A 17,122-nucleotide genomic window follows, 5' to 3' on the forward strand; every position below is an offset into this window, starting at 1 on the left:
TCTAGGTCAATTACTCACAGGGGACCCTGATCATGAGAAGGAAACTTACAGAAGAATAAAATTGGGATGGAGTGCATACAGCAGGCATTATCAAATCCTGACTGGGAGCTTACCACTGTCATTGAAAAAAAAAAAAAAAGTGTACAATCATTGCATTTTACCAATGTTAACATATGGGGCAGAAACTTGGAGGTTAACAAAGAAGCTCGAGAACAAGTTAAGGACCGCACAAAGAGCGATGAAACGGAAAATGTTAGGCCTAGCATTAAGAGACAGGAAGAGAGCGGTGTGGATCAGAGAACAAACGGGGATAGTCGATATTCTAGTTGACATTAAGCGGAAGAAATGGAGCTGGGCAGGCCATGTAATGCGTAGGATGGATAACCGGTGGACCATTAGAGTTACAGAATGGATAGCAAGAGAAGGGAAGCACAGTCGAGGATGGCAGAAAACTAGGTGGGGTGATGAAGTTAGGAAATTTGCAGGCGCGAGTTGGAAGCAGCTAGCGCAAGACAGGGGTATTGAAGATTGCAGGGAGAGGCCTTCGTCCTGCAGTGGACATAAATATAGGCTGATGATGATGATACACAACTGTGTACGACAAGGTTGTGCATCAACAGCAAAGGCACTGATGAAAGTATAATGACAATTAAAATATGCCATACATCTTCAAACAATCCCACTTGGAATTGTGCTGCAAGTTTGAATAACATCTGCAAAATGCATTAGTGAAACGAGTGGGAATGTAGACAGTCGGCCATTTTTACCCGGTTTGAGTATGTCGTATGCAGTGGGTACACTTCATTGTTTTTCCCAATTCGTTGCACCAGGCACAATTTTCATGTGACTGGAGAGGCGATTTTCAAACCAGCTAGACATTAAATTGTTGATGTTCTCATATTTGATGTTCCTGTAAGAGTTTTCGCATGGAGTCCACATTCTCTAAACATGACGAAACACACTACAGGATTGTAAATTGTTAATATATTTTGCAGCTGCATACTTTTTACAATTCTGAAAATGCAGGAAATGTGGTGGAGGCAAGTTTTAAATCAACAGAATCAGTCAGCGCTTGAAAGAGTTAATGTTTGCCTGAGCGCGTGTGACAACGATAAACTACAAACCTTACTTTGTGTACAGTAAAACCTTGTTAATATGTAGCTGGAGGGTAACGTGGATCAGGTACGCACAAAGCAAAGTTCTAATTAACCGACAATGGCAGATGAGGGGCTATAGACTTACCGGCCAAAAAAATATGTTAATTCTAACTCAAACACACACGCAGAAAAGTTTTATTTGTGAGCAGCCGCAAAAAAAAAAAATCCAATTTTCACTTGCTGCCGTGGCGGCCTTGCAGCTACGAGCTATTTTCTCCATCGGGCCTCACTTCTCTGCGAACGCCCTCATGACTGTCAACGCGCTAGCCGCGTCGGATACCGAAGGGCTATCATTCACGTCATCATGGTCATCCATGATGAAGACGTGTAAGCATTAGGAGCTATGGGAGCAGGAAACACGTTATGGATACCACGTTTTGACGTCACTATCGGCGGAGACTGCAGTCCAAGAAGGTCCGTGCACCACAATTTCGCTATCTATGGTCCACGCGCATGACATTTTGTCGATTCCACGCTGGTACGCACTGAAAAATAAAGTAAATACTACACACTAACTGTGTGGTATGTGTTAAGAGACTACAGCTTAAGCAGTCAGCCAATACATTAGGTTCAATGGTGACAGGGCGGGGGATTCATGGTGACTATATTTCAACTATCTATCATGGCGTCCAAGATTTATGGCGCTGCATGACACAACACACGCAAATCTCAGATGCCATAAGCCACATTGATACACTGGTCTCGGTGTGATCTGCACTGCATGCGCTTGTGCTCATTAACGCACTATTATGGCCGAACCTTCTTGCGATTTGTTTATAAGTGCCTACTAACAAGATACCATCCATCAGGAATGCTCCGAGAATTTGTGAAGTTTATACAATGCTGAAACTTTAAAACCCCGAATTAACGAAATTTGCGATTTAATGAAGTTTTTCGCTGCAAGTACAACTTGTTATATCGAGGTATGACTATATTTCAACGCCCATTTTCCAATTTTCTTTACTTTCAGTCTTACCTTTGCCGAATGTGAACAAACCTTGTATTTATTATGCCCAGTCACCTTAGCTAATCTATTAAAGGCATATTGCAGGAAAATGGGAAGTTAAGCTGGAGGGGAACACACACTAAGGCACTTAACAGCCCAAACAAGAAATGATTATGCCCGGCTTTCCCAGTTGCTCTGAAACTAACAGAATCATAATGGCACAGGGTGTAACGATGAGATTTACTTGCTTCATGCTCAATTTTTCAACCAAGGTATTTAATTTCACACAACCCACATCCACTATGAACATATTTGCAAGGCAAATAGGTAGCTACAAATCTGCACCAAACTTTGTGCCCTTCCCAAATAACCTTTAGCAGGTTGATTCTTCAGTAAGGGTACTGTTGCACGACTCAGCTTGACTGGGCACTAGGTACTGCGTCAATATTTTTTCTTTATGATGAAATCATTTCATAATAGGAACACAGTGGGCAGAAATAGAAGTAGTACTGTTAGTCAAGCAAGTATTAACACAAAATTCACAGTTTTGTGTGAAAACTAGAAAATTAAGTAGATAAGCAAGTATCATTTTTGGCATCTATGTTGTACAACAGAATGCACTGCTTTCAGTGCACCCACCCAACAACAATCCCCCTCACAATGCAAAAGTTGCAATTATTTACACAAAGCCTCAGTTTTGCAATAATCATGGCAAGGTAATGCTAAAAGGTGGACTAGTTGGAAACTCACCACGACTGAATATTTCCAGAGCTTTTTAAGAAAGAAGAGGAAGGGAACAAGAATTTCCTGTTCTCTTCCTTAAAAAAAAAAAAAAAAAGTGCAGAATTATTGAATTGTGGCAAGGTGCTTCTGGATGGCACTATTTTTAAACCTCTTGTTGCTGCACCAAAGTAAGAAACATTTCTTGAAATACTCTGAATGATCAGTTACACAACAGTGCCACAGAATGGAATGTGATGCGAGAATTGTTTGCGGGACCAATTATTCGTGGACTATAAGCAATTTTCAAAAACAGATCTATAAAAATTCGGCCATGTACAGGTATTTCCCAGGATTTTAGGCCTGTGGCTCTCAAGGCTGCTAATGGACTCAGCACAATGTTATATAGCATGGCTAAGTGCACATCCTATAGCACTAATTACCAGCATTTAAAAGGTGCAATGGAAAATTCACACTCATCACCGGCACTTCAAAAGTGGCTCTAATGTTCAATAATGCAAACCTGTGCTTCATACACAGATCTATAGAAAGGCTATAAAGGACTGAAGTGCAAAAAAGGGGTTATTGATAAGGATGTTGTAGGGGTCCTCTAAGTAAGCATGAAATAGCAATACTTCACTAGACAAATGAAACTGCTTCATTTATGGGCGAGCTTTAAACCGTTGCCAAGCTGAAGAGCCATGCAAAATGAATAGTACATACCCCAAGCTTGGAGAATGCTTTTCTGAGTTCTTTTGGTGTGAGCCTGTATTCATCAAGTCCGTCATTCCAGCGAATTCGCTCTAGAACCTCAAGGTCACCTCCAACAAGCCAGTCACCACTTTCGTAAATCATCTAAAAAAAAAAAAAAAGAAAGAAAGACGCTTACTGGAGTTGGTCGTTTACAACATATATGACATGCTTCAACAAGGGTATAAGCAATTCATCAAATCTCTCAAGCATGCTTTCATGAATGTGCACATCAATTACACTTTAAGTATGACACTGAAACCATCACTGCATAACAGGAAAAAAATTTTCCCAAGAACATATGCTGAAAATGGCACTGAAATGCTTCGTAGCTCCATATGCTTTGCCTACAATACTGCAATTAGGCTACAGAGGTCAACATAGTGGCAGCATGAGAATAACAAGAGTTTCAACTCCAGCTTTTTTTGAGGCAATAAACCTGTGGCCACCACTTCAAATCAAATAAACAATACTCCAGCACACTGATGAACTTATGTTTCCACAGTACTGCCTGAAAGGAGCCCCAATTTCAGCTGTGGTAGGAAGAGTGAAGGAGAACAGAAGAAAACGATAACACAACTGGTATGGTCAGAACCCTCAACCTCGATACAGTAAACCCTTGCAACGAATTCATTGGGACAGAAAACCAACTTTATTATATGTGGCATTTCATTAAATGTGTAGAAGCTATACAAGAGTCATAGTAACGTAGGAACACGAAAAGCGTCAAATACAATATATAGAATAAAGCGATTCTGTTAAAACAAGCATTTACTGCTGCATGCAGGGCTCCACTGATTGAGCCTTGATAATAGTTCTACTCTCCTCTGCTTTAAGGGGCATGTATGTGTAGAAATACATAAGGCATACAGTGTTATGCTGACAAAATTACAGTAGAATCTCATTAATTCGAACAAGTTGAAATCGAATTTATGCTGTGGTCCTGTCAAAATTGTGTATTTCAATGTGTTAAATGCCCTGTAATTCAAATGCATAAGTATTTGCGACGATTAATTCTAACATACCGAGCTGCCAACCGCAGTCTCAGTGGCGCACCAACTCACGAGGTGGCGCTTCCGACTCGGCGTGCACCCGTGCCACCGCTGCTGCTCTCATTGCAAGTACCATATTTTGTCGCATAGAACTTGCACCAAAACTTCTTTAAATTGGACGGTAAAGTCCGGGTGTAAGTTATATGCGAATTTTGCCTTGAGGTGCGGCCTTCACAGCAATTAAAATTTTGCCTAGAAGTGTGGCTTCAAGGCAGCCTGAGCCATGCTGCCGTGAAGCCACACTTTCGGAAATCCTCACTCATGTGCTAGCTCGTGAATACGCGCCACCTAACGTAGCGCTGCATGAAGTCCTCCATTCAATGAGATTTCTTCAATGTGAACTTTATTTAATTCAAGCAATTTTTGGGCCCCTTCAAATTTGAACTATTGAGATTCAACTGTAGTAGGCTTGAAAAGCTTCTCAGACTGCAAGTGCTGTAAGAAACTTATACTGACCATAACCTCAATGAGATACCTACAGCACTAGGACAAAAACTGATGCCATAACTATGCTCTATTAGCCTAGAAAAACTGAGGACAGCTAGTGCCACAGCTCAATTGGCAAAGTGCCACATTCAACACACAGAGGTTGCAAATTCAGCCCCACCCATGCTTTTTTTTTTTTTTATGTGTAGCTCTTTGCAAACCCTTCTGGACTTTGCTGACAACGGCTGCTCAGTGATGCTGCGTTGCTACATAGCTCACACACAGGAAAGAACTTGTAACAAATTGGCTTATACATAGCCATCTGTCCTACCCCTACAGATGTACCTGTGGCTGGCTCTGTTCTCTACAGAATTGAGCAATGAAACAACAAATAGTACCTAAATATCCTCTGTCACGGAGTGGCATATTTTCGAATGGTTTGGACGCTGATTAACAACACGCTGAATTACGAGCGTCAAAAACGTGGGCTCCTGACTGTGCAGCGTATAATTTACTCGACATCGACACGCCGAATTACGGGCGTCAAAAGCGTCGTGGCTCCTTTGGGCTGCCATCTCGATTCCAGACGCGACACGCCGATTACGGATCCAGAAGTGTGCGTGTACGTCTGCGTGGTATGCCGGGTTCCACCTTGGCCCTTGACATTGGGAGAGAGGAGAATCTGCGGTTCTTCGTCCATAGTGAAAGGGACGCGGCCAAGATTGTTGGGAGCTAAGAGCCCTGAATTCGGAGAACTCTACATACCGGCAGTTTCCCTACATAGGGAACTAGAGAAAGGAGAGGCTATTTAAGCTCAGGTTTTGGGCCCTGCTGATTAGTCTAGAAGCTGAACCTATGCGCTGCTGAGAAGCCGTTGGGGGGCTAGTGCCGTCCAGTATCGCCTGGGCCGCCTGGCCACGTCGGAACTCCGAGGAACTTGTTGACGTACGAGACGTCAAACCAGCGTCTGCAACGAAGCTCACGGTAGTTCGCCTCAAGTTAGCTCAACCTGCTTGAGAGAAGACGTCCAATCTAGACTCCCGGGAAACCCAGCCCAGCAATTCGCATCCACCTCGACAAGATCGGCTGCCAGTATCCTTCGGGAAAGCTTTGTGCGTCGACTTCATGGTTTATGGACTTGCTGCTGCTGCCCGGCCACGCGTATGACACCATTTGTTTTCTTTTGAACTTTGCTTTAGCGAAATGCTGTTAAGTGTATTCTTGTGTATTTGATCCTCGCACTGTTTCATTTGTATATCTATTGTTAATTGCTCATCATATTTCTCTGTCATCATTGTGTTATATTAAGTTCAGGTGTGTTAGTCTGTCCTGTGTTTTTTTTTTATTATTTTATTTGTTTAATTTGTGTATATTTATCAGCCGATAAATATCTTGTTTTTTGTTTACTCCCGACTCTGACTCTTTTCACTGTGCTCGCTTGCGTACGGAACGACCAACTGGCTTGTCTACCCCGTCGATCGACATCGCGCCGACGACAAATCGGGGACAGCTGTGACATCCTCACTGCAACTAATATATGCCTTCAAGTCTATAATTCGTTTATTAAAGTGAAGCTTTCTATGCCTTGTTCCTCATGAGTTTGCCATATCTGCTTGGTTGGTTTCTTGTCCAGTGAAGTGGTCCGGTTCTGGAGATAGTGAAATAATAAATTGGGCCAATCTTTGAAGCAGTGTAATCTGTGGTTGTGTGGTTTACATGATCTTCGAGTCATGGCAATTTGCCGGGCAGGCACATAACTGCTATGCTGCAAAACGCGGTGCAGAAGATGAACAGTCTTACAGCATTTAATAACCACTTCATGAAACCTTCGCTACATATAGATTGTGACGCATGTGTTGGACTTGCACAATTTTAACAGCGGAGCTGTTTAAGCTGGCCGTTAGTCCGTGGCGCGTCAGAAAAAATGGTGGGCCGATCCTGGTGGTAGTGCAGAAAGGGTTCCAAGCGCAATGGCACATACCCTTGTGAACTAGTGAAGCTGAGCCTGGCTAAGTCAAGCTAAGCATGGTTGGGACTATTTAAGCTTAGTCATCGACAGCCAATCCATAGCTAATCAATAATAGATCAATACTCAATAAATTCCGAAAAATGCTGGGGATGACTTGGTAGTGCTTAGCCTGGCCCAAATACATGGCCAATACCTTGTGATAGCCAATCGATAGCCAGTCAATAGCTAATCGATAATCGACAAATCAATAAATTCCGGAAAATGTTGGGGATGACTTGGTAGTGCTTAGCCTAGCCCAAAAGCCAAGACTAGCTAGGTGTCAATCAGCTCTGCTGTCTCTTTAGCACTGTGCCTCCAGTGCAAGCTATGCTAATTTTTTTTCTTCCACTTTTCTTTCATTTACATGCATAGTACACAGTAACTAAACTCAATCTCCTCTTTCAATCCATGCAACTTACCCCCGTTGCCTCATACTTTAATGCTTTAAATGACTCTGGACCCTTTTTTTTTTTTTTCAGTTTTCTAATGAGCCCCTTGGTTTCCCCAATCCTTTAACTACCACATTATTCCATGTAATTGAGACACTCAAGAATTAAAAGACCAAGCCATTCTAAGAGCACAGTCTCTTTATGACAATGTTGAATGCAAGGCACACAGTCTTGTGCTACAAGATGAATAAGATAGATTCTCACACTTATGTAAGGGTGCCCACGGCAACTGGTTCCAAACTGTCTTGAGCAGCGTTCCTCCTTGCGATGAGGATAGAATTCGGGCTGGCGTAGGATAGCATACACCTTGCCGTTGTGCTTCAGTGCAAATGCAGGCTCATTTTCAAGGCGATTCTTATCCTCCGTCGTCACAGGCAGTACAATCGGAATTGACTGGTTGGTAACCCCACCTACGAAAAAAAAAAAAAAAAAAAAAGGAAGAAGAAGTCATGATTCAGGGAGCCATACACTTGTTGCTGTAGTGATGTAAATTACATTATAAGGCAGGCCATGAATTGGTTCATTTAACTAGGCATTCAACACTTGTGTGCCTGCTCACCTTCAAGGTAGCAGCCAAAGTGCTGGCTCTGCAGGAATTCAGCCTCGCGCATGAAACCGGTGAGGGGTGTGGCCCATCCCTCGGATAACACCTGGACCCACTGTAGGTCCAGCTTGGAGATCTCCACACTGGGCAGCGCTGCTGCCTCTTCCATCACAGCTGGCAGGCGCTCCGGGCTCACTAAAAGTTCCTTGACACAGTCAACCACACTGCCGGGGATGACACCCTGCATGAAAGCCACCATTCATTCACATGGTGAAACAATGTACGTACTACTACCAAATACATCAAATCCACCTATTCTGAATATTGTCTGCATTGAACAGTGGAAATATAACCTAGAAAACCCTGCATCAATGTATAGAAATCAGCTAGTAAATTCACATCAACTAAATCAGCACCAACTAAATTTACTGAAAATGCACAATAATATTCACGGGTGCTTAGCACCCTGCAGTGATGGTGCTGCCCAGAAAGACTGACCTGCTTCTCACATGTGATGTCTTGTTTCAGGGGCACTCAGTGACGTACAGTCTGTTAAGTCAAAGCCTGTCTAATGCAATATTCAGGCACTTAATGGTCATACATCAGTATGCAATGTGCCACTGCCACCCCATGTTCCCAACATGCTTAAATGCAAAGTGTAGACTTTGGACATGCAGCAGATACTATGTGTATACTGAACACAGCTTCACCACACAAAGTTTGATAGTTTGTGGGTCTCACATGTAACAATCTTGAAGCTCTGCTACGTCAAGGTTGCAGGAAATAGATACGCAGATGTTTCAACCAGACATACACAAGCTCAACTGTATTATAATTTCTTGCTTTATTTCCTGACCAACAAATATTGCCAGCCTGTGTCACGTTCGCAAAAGAGTAGCGAACTGAATACAATTTTTTCTGAAGCAGGAAGGAATACATGGCTAGCACATATTTTCACAATGTCATCACTTCGTGTAATCAAACTAACATGTATGGTATAGAAACAAGTATTGTTCAAGTTTTATTCTTAAACTGGAACAGCTTGATACGAGCAGTGTTTGTTGCTGCACACATGCTTGGATCATGGCTCATATGTAGTAAAAACATAGCAGAGCATGTCCTGGATGATAGTAGCCAATGCACCATGATGCATCTTGTAAGAAACAACAGTAGCAGCAGTAAGAACTTTCAACATGAACCCAGAGGGATGGAAGCAGTGGGTTTGAGAACATGTGATGTAGTCTAGGGTTGCCACTAACTGCCAGCTCTTAAGAGCCTACCCAATTCAGACCATAGGCAACTGTTCATTTGTGATATTGACACACTTGAAGGCGTGGAATGGGGTAGGGCACTGTCATACTGCAGGGTCTTTACCAATTGCAAAATAATTTATAAGCTTAGCATGCCAAGAAATCCTTCCTTTGGCAATAAACAAGCTCCTATAGTTTTCTTTACATGAGTGCCGCTTGAATTCTGAACCTGTTCCAAAAGTACAGAACAACAGGATGTCTAAAGCCCATGTTGTCTAAAGCCTTTTGAATTAAGCTGCCAAAACAAAATATAACTGTGATTCTGACTGTGCCATGCAACAACTAAATCGAGGTGTGCTGGCCTTGAATGCACATGGGGCACTATGTTTACGAGAAAGACATTCACTTTCTGAATAGTCTGCACAAAATGCTAACCAAAATGTATAGTACAATAGGAAAACTTATGTTTCACAAACAGCACAGGTTATCCTCTGCAGTATGCAAACAGGTTTGTAATTAGTTCCTTCAGGTGCGGAATACCCAAGGCAAAAGCTAGGGGTACAGCCTATGCAAAAAGCTGCAAGACTACTACCTGAGCAACCATAGCTGTCATGAAGCCACACATTGATGCCTCTGTACGACGGTGCTCAAATAGCTCTAGCTATGCAGTCAAACCTGGTTAGAAAAAACTAGTTTATGCACTAAAAATAGTTCAATATATCAATTCAATATATATCCGAACCTGGACATAAACTCTTGTTACCAATGGTGAAGAGTTTGTTATACACAATAAAAAAACAGCTGCGTTAGAGTGCTAAAACACCCATGGCGACCCGACTCTCATAGCAGCATGAGTAACCGAGTAGGATGTATTGCTCCATTGGGTTATGTGTCATATCTCACCCTACCTGGTCATGTTCGAACATGTCAGGCCTGCTCGACTGTATGATCGAAAAAAAAAAAAAACAACTTATAGGAAGCTTTAAGGTGCACATTGTAGGCACTCTGAGCTCCATACAGTAGACATCTGTTCATTCGACTCCAGTTAATTCAATTTTTTGGTTAGTTCGATCGCAACCGAAGGTCTCGGCCGGTGCCCATGCGTTTCCATGGGCCAAAACTTTGCTTATTTCAATCCTAAAACTGGCCTTCGCCGGATATTGCGAATTTGACCAGTGAGCATGCACGAGTCCGACGCTTATGATGACCCGAACAGCGACCCATTTGCTGGCAGCATCTGCGTCGGCAGAGCTTAGGGGTCAGTGAATCTGATGGCAGTCAAAAATTCCTATTGTTGGCCTGCCCTAGGAATATTTTTCAAGCAATAACGGTAGCTCACAATGTCCGATTACAGTGTTTACCCAATTTTAACACACATCTTTTCTTTCCCAGGAAAATTGAACTGAAAACTGCATTCGTGGCGTTTGTATGCTTTGCCGCATAACAGCTGTACTGCAGCGAAATTGACTAAAAATCGGGCAGCAATGACTTTAGGAAACTGGCCGCCACTGTGTAGCACATATTAGACCCTTGCCCATTTTTCTTACTAAAAATTGGAACCGCATTACATTTCTACCTTTTATAGGAGCTTTAGTGTTATCTCTAGATTAGTTGTCTACTTTGGACGCATAGAAAACGGGCATGCATTTGACCCTGGGAAGTGTTAGAATCGGGCAAATACTGCCAAATGAACCAGCGGTGCGTTTTGACATTTTTCTGCACCATGTTTAATTTGACCCGCCGGATAATGTGATCGAATTCATTGGTTCTGTCAGACTCGAATCAATGGAATTCGACTGTACATGCTATGTCCAGTTTGTTTCAACAGATCTATTTTGCATGAATGTCACTAAATAAGCTTTGAGTGTTTGACATGAAAAATAATTCATCCCACCTGGCTTCATTATAATTGTTTGACTGCAGTAACAGTTCTCGCTCATGAGCTCTGCAGCACCATGATTGCTGCAGAAGCACTGCATCTATAGCTCTTGGCACTCGCACAGTGGCTACTGAACTTTCAACAAAGAATCCAAAAAGTTCGAATACAATCTAGCAGATAGGCAATCCTGTGCTTAAACTGGTACCTTACCCTTTCTCTCAGGAGTTCAACTACTTGTTGCACACAGTCCTTGATGGTGTCCTTTCCTGCTTTGATCAGAAGATCCGGGCGGCCAGGTGCTTCATAGGGCATATCAATTCCAGTGAAACCTGAAAAACCGAAGCAATCATTTAACTAATAAAGGTTGCATCATGCTACTAAAAGTGGCAAAGTTATATACTATATCATGGTCTACGGAGAAGATAACTAGAAAATAAAAATAGCAGCTAGTAGGCATTGCATACTAATGGCGTCACTTTAGCATCTGCTTGCAAAATGTGACTATATAAAAGTAGTATCAAGATACAAAGGCAATTCATATAGAATAGTTACAAAGAAAGCTGCAGAGTTGAAGAAACTGACGCTTTCTTTCTGAGAATTAAGTTTCAGGTGAGTGGCAACTTTCTTGTGAACCTGCCTCCGCATTGCAAACTTCCAAAGAACAAATTTCCAAAGAACAAATTTGTTCTGCTGCATATACTCTCTGCATATAGATTTTAATAGGAATCCAAGGGGAAGAAAGCCTAGCCACATTCAGGGCTTCCTACCTCAGCTAGGGGCGACTAACGTCACAAAATAAAAGGCAAAAAAAGATCAAGCACACACTGACAATATTCAAAAGACATCTGTAGGTTAAAACGACCCCCGCGTACTAGGAAACCAGCCCAGTCTTGGCGATTAAAGCAGTATGATGGCTACTGACCCAAGGGTCAGGAAAAAAAGAAAAAGTGCACTGGAACTGATTATGATAAAGTATACCAGTGTACAATGTTGCTTGTGGGATTGTGGTTTTCTGAATGAGCATTTGCGTTACACAGAGACATTCTAAACATGCACTTTTTCTGGCAGTTCTGAGATATGTGTAACTACTATACTATTTATACGTGTGAAATGGCATTCACTTTTGCACATAACAATTTGGAATCCCTCAGAAAGCATGCGGAAGCCAGCCAATTACCACTGCATTATACCTTCACACAAAGGTGAAAAGACATGTTCTTGCTTTCAGAAGAGGTTAGTAGCAATACCACAACACAGAGCCTAAAATTATCGTTAAACTTGTTGTGCAGCACGATGCACCAGCTTGCCTTTAATTTGTCCCGCCCGTGCTTTCCGGTAAAGGCCTTTGACATCCCTTTTCTCGCATACTTCCAATGGTGTGTCCACAAAACACTCAATGAAGAGCAAGCCAGCTTGTTCGTGTATCTCCCTAGCCATGGTACGGTCCTGCAGAGGAAAACAGCCACAGCCACAAATTTAAGACCAACTTCAAAAAAACAAAATGACCTCATAAAGCATTTACTCAATTCTAACATGCACTTTTATTTTTCTGTAAACATTTACGTGGAAAACAATGCTAGAATCGAGTACAATACAAAAAAAAAGGCAATATTGAAAAGCTTTGGCACTCGCACTAAAAATTGGTGTAATCCAATGCAATCCACACATCCGCTGCAGCCGTAGGAGCTGCTTTGTTGATTGTGCCTGCTCTAAGTTCGCTACACGGCAATCGTCAGCCAAGACACTTAAGAAATGCGGTAAATTAAATGACATGGACAGCGCTGAACATGAGAAGCTATACGTTGCTGATAGTGATAAGAAGGCATCCGATAGCGACAATCAGTAGAGAGTTTTAGAATAGGGGCCCCAAACGTTTTGGGGCCCCAAAGAAATAGCGTCGACACCACTGCGCATGCGCGAGACGCTAACTGCGTTTGGGTTTTGCGTTGGGCACGCTATTTCGCCGATTTAGCGGGAGCCCCAAAAGCAGCCCCAAAAGTTTTGCGTCAACAAACATGGCGGCACCCATCGAAGCAGCGGCTCTCCGAGTACCAAACTCGGCTTGATTCGTGGTAACGCATGAAGTTCGTAAGCTAGGAGAAGTGACTGCGGTTATCGCTTTCTCTCAACTAACGTGTGTAATGAAGATTGATTCATTAGACGCCGCTGATTCTGAATTCGATTGTCGATTTCATGGCTCGTAGGCCTAACATGGATTAGCTTGGCTGGTGAAGGCACGTCAAGTTGGTTACTCAAAATTAGGCGCAATAAATCGCTTGCTGCTAATAGAATAACATCTTAATTGCAATTAAACGCAAAATCACAAAAGTCAAAATTACTCTTCCCATCATAAAATGGTATAGTTTATTTTAATATTTATAATAGTTTTTCTTTGACACCGTAGTGGTGCTGCAAGCGCAAGACGCTATTCGCAAACGCAAAGCCCTATTCTAAAACTCATCACTCTTGCACGCCCCAACGCTAACACCCGCAAAGCTCTTTGGGGCCCCAAACTTTTGGGGCCCCTATTCTAAAACTCTCTAGTGATGCCCAGTCCACTGTGGCTTGGGTGCAATAAATTTTTTCGAGTGATAAATTATTGCTTTCTTTCCTACAATGAAAATCTGGTAAGTTAACAGTCAGAGGCGTTGCATTTTTTATTTCCAGCTATGAAAATAACGAGCCCTACAAACGAGGGTATGTTAGAATGAAGCAAATGTAGTAAATTCAAGGAATGTAATCTTAATCTGCAGCCACTCAGATGCAGATAGTTTTATGCCGAGTATCTTAGCTGTACAAAATAAAGCACAGCTTTCAATCATTACCGTGCAGCCTTCTAAGAAGCCAGGTTATACGACGAGTACTACAGTGGCAGCTTGGCTAGATGGTTACAGTGCTGCGTATGTGTACCATCTGGTCTGTGTTCACACTGTCTATTCCTAAATTCAGTAGGCTGTAAAAATGTGCCTGTCATGAATAAGGGCAGCAAGCACACTGACCTTTGCGTATGGACTGATGAAACTAGTGAGACACACGACACCACTGTCAGCAAAAAGCTTGGCAACCTCAGCCACTCGTCGTATGTTCTCCTCCCTGTCCTGAGAAGAGAAGCCCAGGTTCTTGTTGAGCCCGTGCCTTATGTTGTCACCATCAAGTGCATAGGCAGGAATCCCATGAAGACAAAGGTACTCCTCCACACCAAAGGACACTGTTGTCTTGCCTGCACCTGATAGACCTGTGCGCATACACAAACACACAGAAGAAAAATGTATTTTCCTTTGCAACAACAGAATGAAAAATCTAAGGTGCAACAAGTGGCTACTGAACCTATGCACAATGAGTAATGCTTAGTGAACAGCATGAAATGAGCAAATAATAGGACACAGTGCAGAATAAAATTACATCTATACCCCAGGCATTTCATTACTTGCTAGAAAGACTTCAGCTATCATACAGCAGCAATAGAATAGTTATGTAGAAAACCCCAAATTTCAATATATGTTAGCATGACATCCTGTGCAGCAGCAAAGAGGAAATTTTCCCAGGTACCATTTCTGGAAAAAAAAAAGAAAAAAAAATCACATCAATGTTGGAAGTCTACAGATTTTTTAGTATGGACGAAGAGTTCAGCTGATTTTCACCACACATTTTAGATACTAGCACGTCAAAGCATTAGCAATTTCTTTTTTCATGTAGTTGCGAGGACATTTCTTGCTTGACCACGGCTCCATGCGTGATGAATTAGCCACAGCTAGTACACAAAGGTTTATATGTAGCATTTGAAGAAATTTTTGCAATGGTTAATGTTAAGGATTCTCAGTTCTCAGCTCTCAACATGCCTGCATGCCACACCACAACGCTAGCTGCCTTAGACAAGCACCATACTTGCCTTATGTATCTGCATGGAGGTTGTCTAAATGTTCTTCAGCACTTGTAACAGTCATAAAGCACCGAGTCAAAGCAATACAAAATTTTAGTTGCATGTGCATACTTTTTCCGTAAGCGCAAAACTGAGTTATGTTAAATATTGTTTGCAGTAGCTTAATAGTAAACAAAGATCGCAAAGGGGCACCAATGGGTGATTTAAAGGTACTAGAATGGATGAGAGGGTTTAATGGAATCAAATGTGTCCACTTTTGTTAATAATGGAACTATATACTACACTAGACTAGAAGGGTGCAATAACTACAGCATATACAATCATTGTTTACACCAAGTCAAGAAGAAATATATATTGTCCCAGTATGTAATGTGGAAAGAAGAGGACATGGTTGATGCCCAGAATCTTCTTTGTCGTCTCTCAGGGCACCAACCATGTCCTCTTCTTGCCACGTTACATACTACGACAGATTGCCCGTCTTCGTCTCTCTGCTTCACAGACACGTCAGAAGTGCCGTTACGATCTACTTTCACTTCCGGAGTACTTTCACTTCCGGAGTTTTGAGAAGCAATGAAAACCTACAGCCTCAGAGTTCTGACAGCCACTGTTAACTGGAGACCTACTCTGATCAGTTGCCAATGAAATTCTGACAAATGCAGAGCTCGTGGTTTGGGTGTGAATGAAGTGGCTGGATCAAAAACTAACAATTGCTCCCACAAAATTAAGTTCCAAGTACACCAAAGGCAGATTTTTCTACTTTATTATATTGGAAATGTTGGTTAAGCGGTGTTTTGGTGTAAGCTCACAAAACTGCGACCAGGGACATATGGTCAAAAGTTATCATGCAGAAAGATGCTCCCTTCCCAATTTCTGGTGCTCTCCTGCGAACATTTTCACAAATGTATATTGACAAGCAGTGTCCAAATACACTTGCAAATGAAACATTGTGTGCTTTTCAAGTTACTGAAAAAAAAAAAATCGCAGAGGCAGCTGCAGGTTGATTAAATATGAGGCCAGACAATGACAGCATATCCCTCTGGGTTTCCTTCAGTAATTTGCCTTTAAGCTCATAGTGATAGATCTTAAAGTGCACTGGCATGCACACAAAAAATAGAATGTAAAAAGCAGACCCAGTCCTGTCTGCTTTTTACATTATCTTTGTGTGTGTGTACTAAGCACTTCAAGATTTGTCCATTATGAACGTCAACCAACTAGCCCGACACGCCATCTCTTTGCATTTATACATTTGACTATTGCTGGTACAAGCACCAAATGTCCCAAGCAAACAAGCAATCCAAAGAGACGTGCTCTACCTGAAGAGGTAATATGTTTGTCACAAGATCACGGTTCCGCTGTTGGTGGCCCAAAGTCAAGCCAATAAATGTAGAAGTGTGCAATCAGCTCAACTACCCCTGAAAAATTCACATTGATACTTGAAGAATAACAAATGCAAGCACCAAATTCTAATTCTTACTTACAGTAGGCTCTCGATAATTCAAACTCGAGGGGACCCCGGGATGTTATTCGAATTATCAGAAGTTTGAATTATCAGAAGTTCTGATAAATATGACTCGGGGCAACATACAAACTTGTGTTGTAATGAAACATTCACATATAACAGTCCGAACCCATTTATAACGAACTCGATAGTTCCGCGAAAAGTGGTCGTTAGATGCTGGCGCTGTTTGAATACCGACAGTCCTATGCGCTGCAGCCACTCCACTCGTCTGCTGCCTTGCAGCGGGGCACGATGCCACAGCTTTACATGTCGCCGATCCCTACTTTGCAGCCCACAACGCAACAAGGGCGAACCATGGTGCTCGCAAAAGGAAGAACGAGACTAACACTGACCGCGCAGCTCTCGTCAACACAGAGCACGTTGTAACACAAGTTACGTGCCTGCACGTGCTGGCTTCGAGAGCCTTCGCGCATTGGCTCTAAGACAACTGGAAGTAGATGACATCACGTCACGACATGACGTAGAGCCAGCGAAGGCGGAGCTTAGCCCCAATCACTCGGCGAACGAGTTGAGGAGGAAATGCATGGCCAGGGAGCAGGGTA

At 42.4% G+C, this 17,122-nt stretch overlaps 1 protein-coding gene across 3 annotated transcripts in view; it reads right to left on the minus strand.

Moving 5' to 3' along the window:
* LOC119436481 (bifunctional 3'-phosphoadenosine 5'-phosphosulfate synthase-like) overlaps window positions 1-17,122 on the minus strand; it is a 93,201-nt gene that overhangs the window by 36,423 nt on the left and 39,656 nt on the right. For all 3 annotated transcript variants that reach the window (XM_049658062.1, XM_049658060.1, XM_037703337.2), the window contains exons 3-8: window positions 14,181-14,416; window positions 12,489-12,627; window positions 11,392-11,510; window positions 8,068-8,293; window positions 7,713-7,918; window positions 3,547-3,678 (exon numbers count right to left, since the gene is read on the minus strand). In XM_049658062.1, the coding sequence (XP_049514019.1) occupies window positions 3,547-3,678; window positions 7,713-7,918; window positions 8,068-8,293; window positions 11,392-11,510; window positions 12,489-12,627; window positions 14,181-14,416 (1,058 nt within the window). The remainder of the gene's footprint in view (window positions 1-3,546; window positions 3,679-7,712; window positions 7,919-8,067; window positions 8,294-11,391; window positions 11,511-12,488; window positions 12,628-14,180; window positions 14,417-17,122) is intronic.

Source organism: Dermacentor silvarum, chromosome 1 (genome assembly GCF_013339745.2).
Source record: "Dermacentor silvarum isolate Dsil-2018 chromosome 1, BIME_Dsil_1.4, whole genome shotgun sequence".
In the NCBI taxonomy this organism is placed as follows: domain Eukaryota; kingdom Metazoa; phylum Arthropoda; class Arachnida; order Ixodida; family Ixodidae; genus Dermacentor; species Dermacentor silvarum.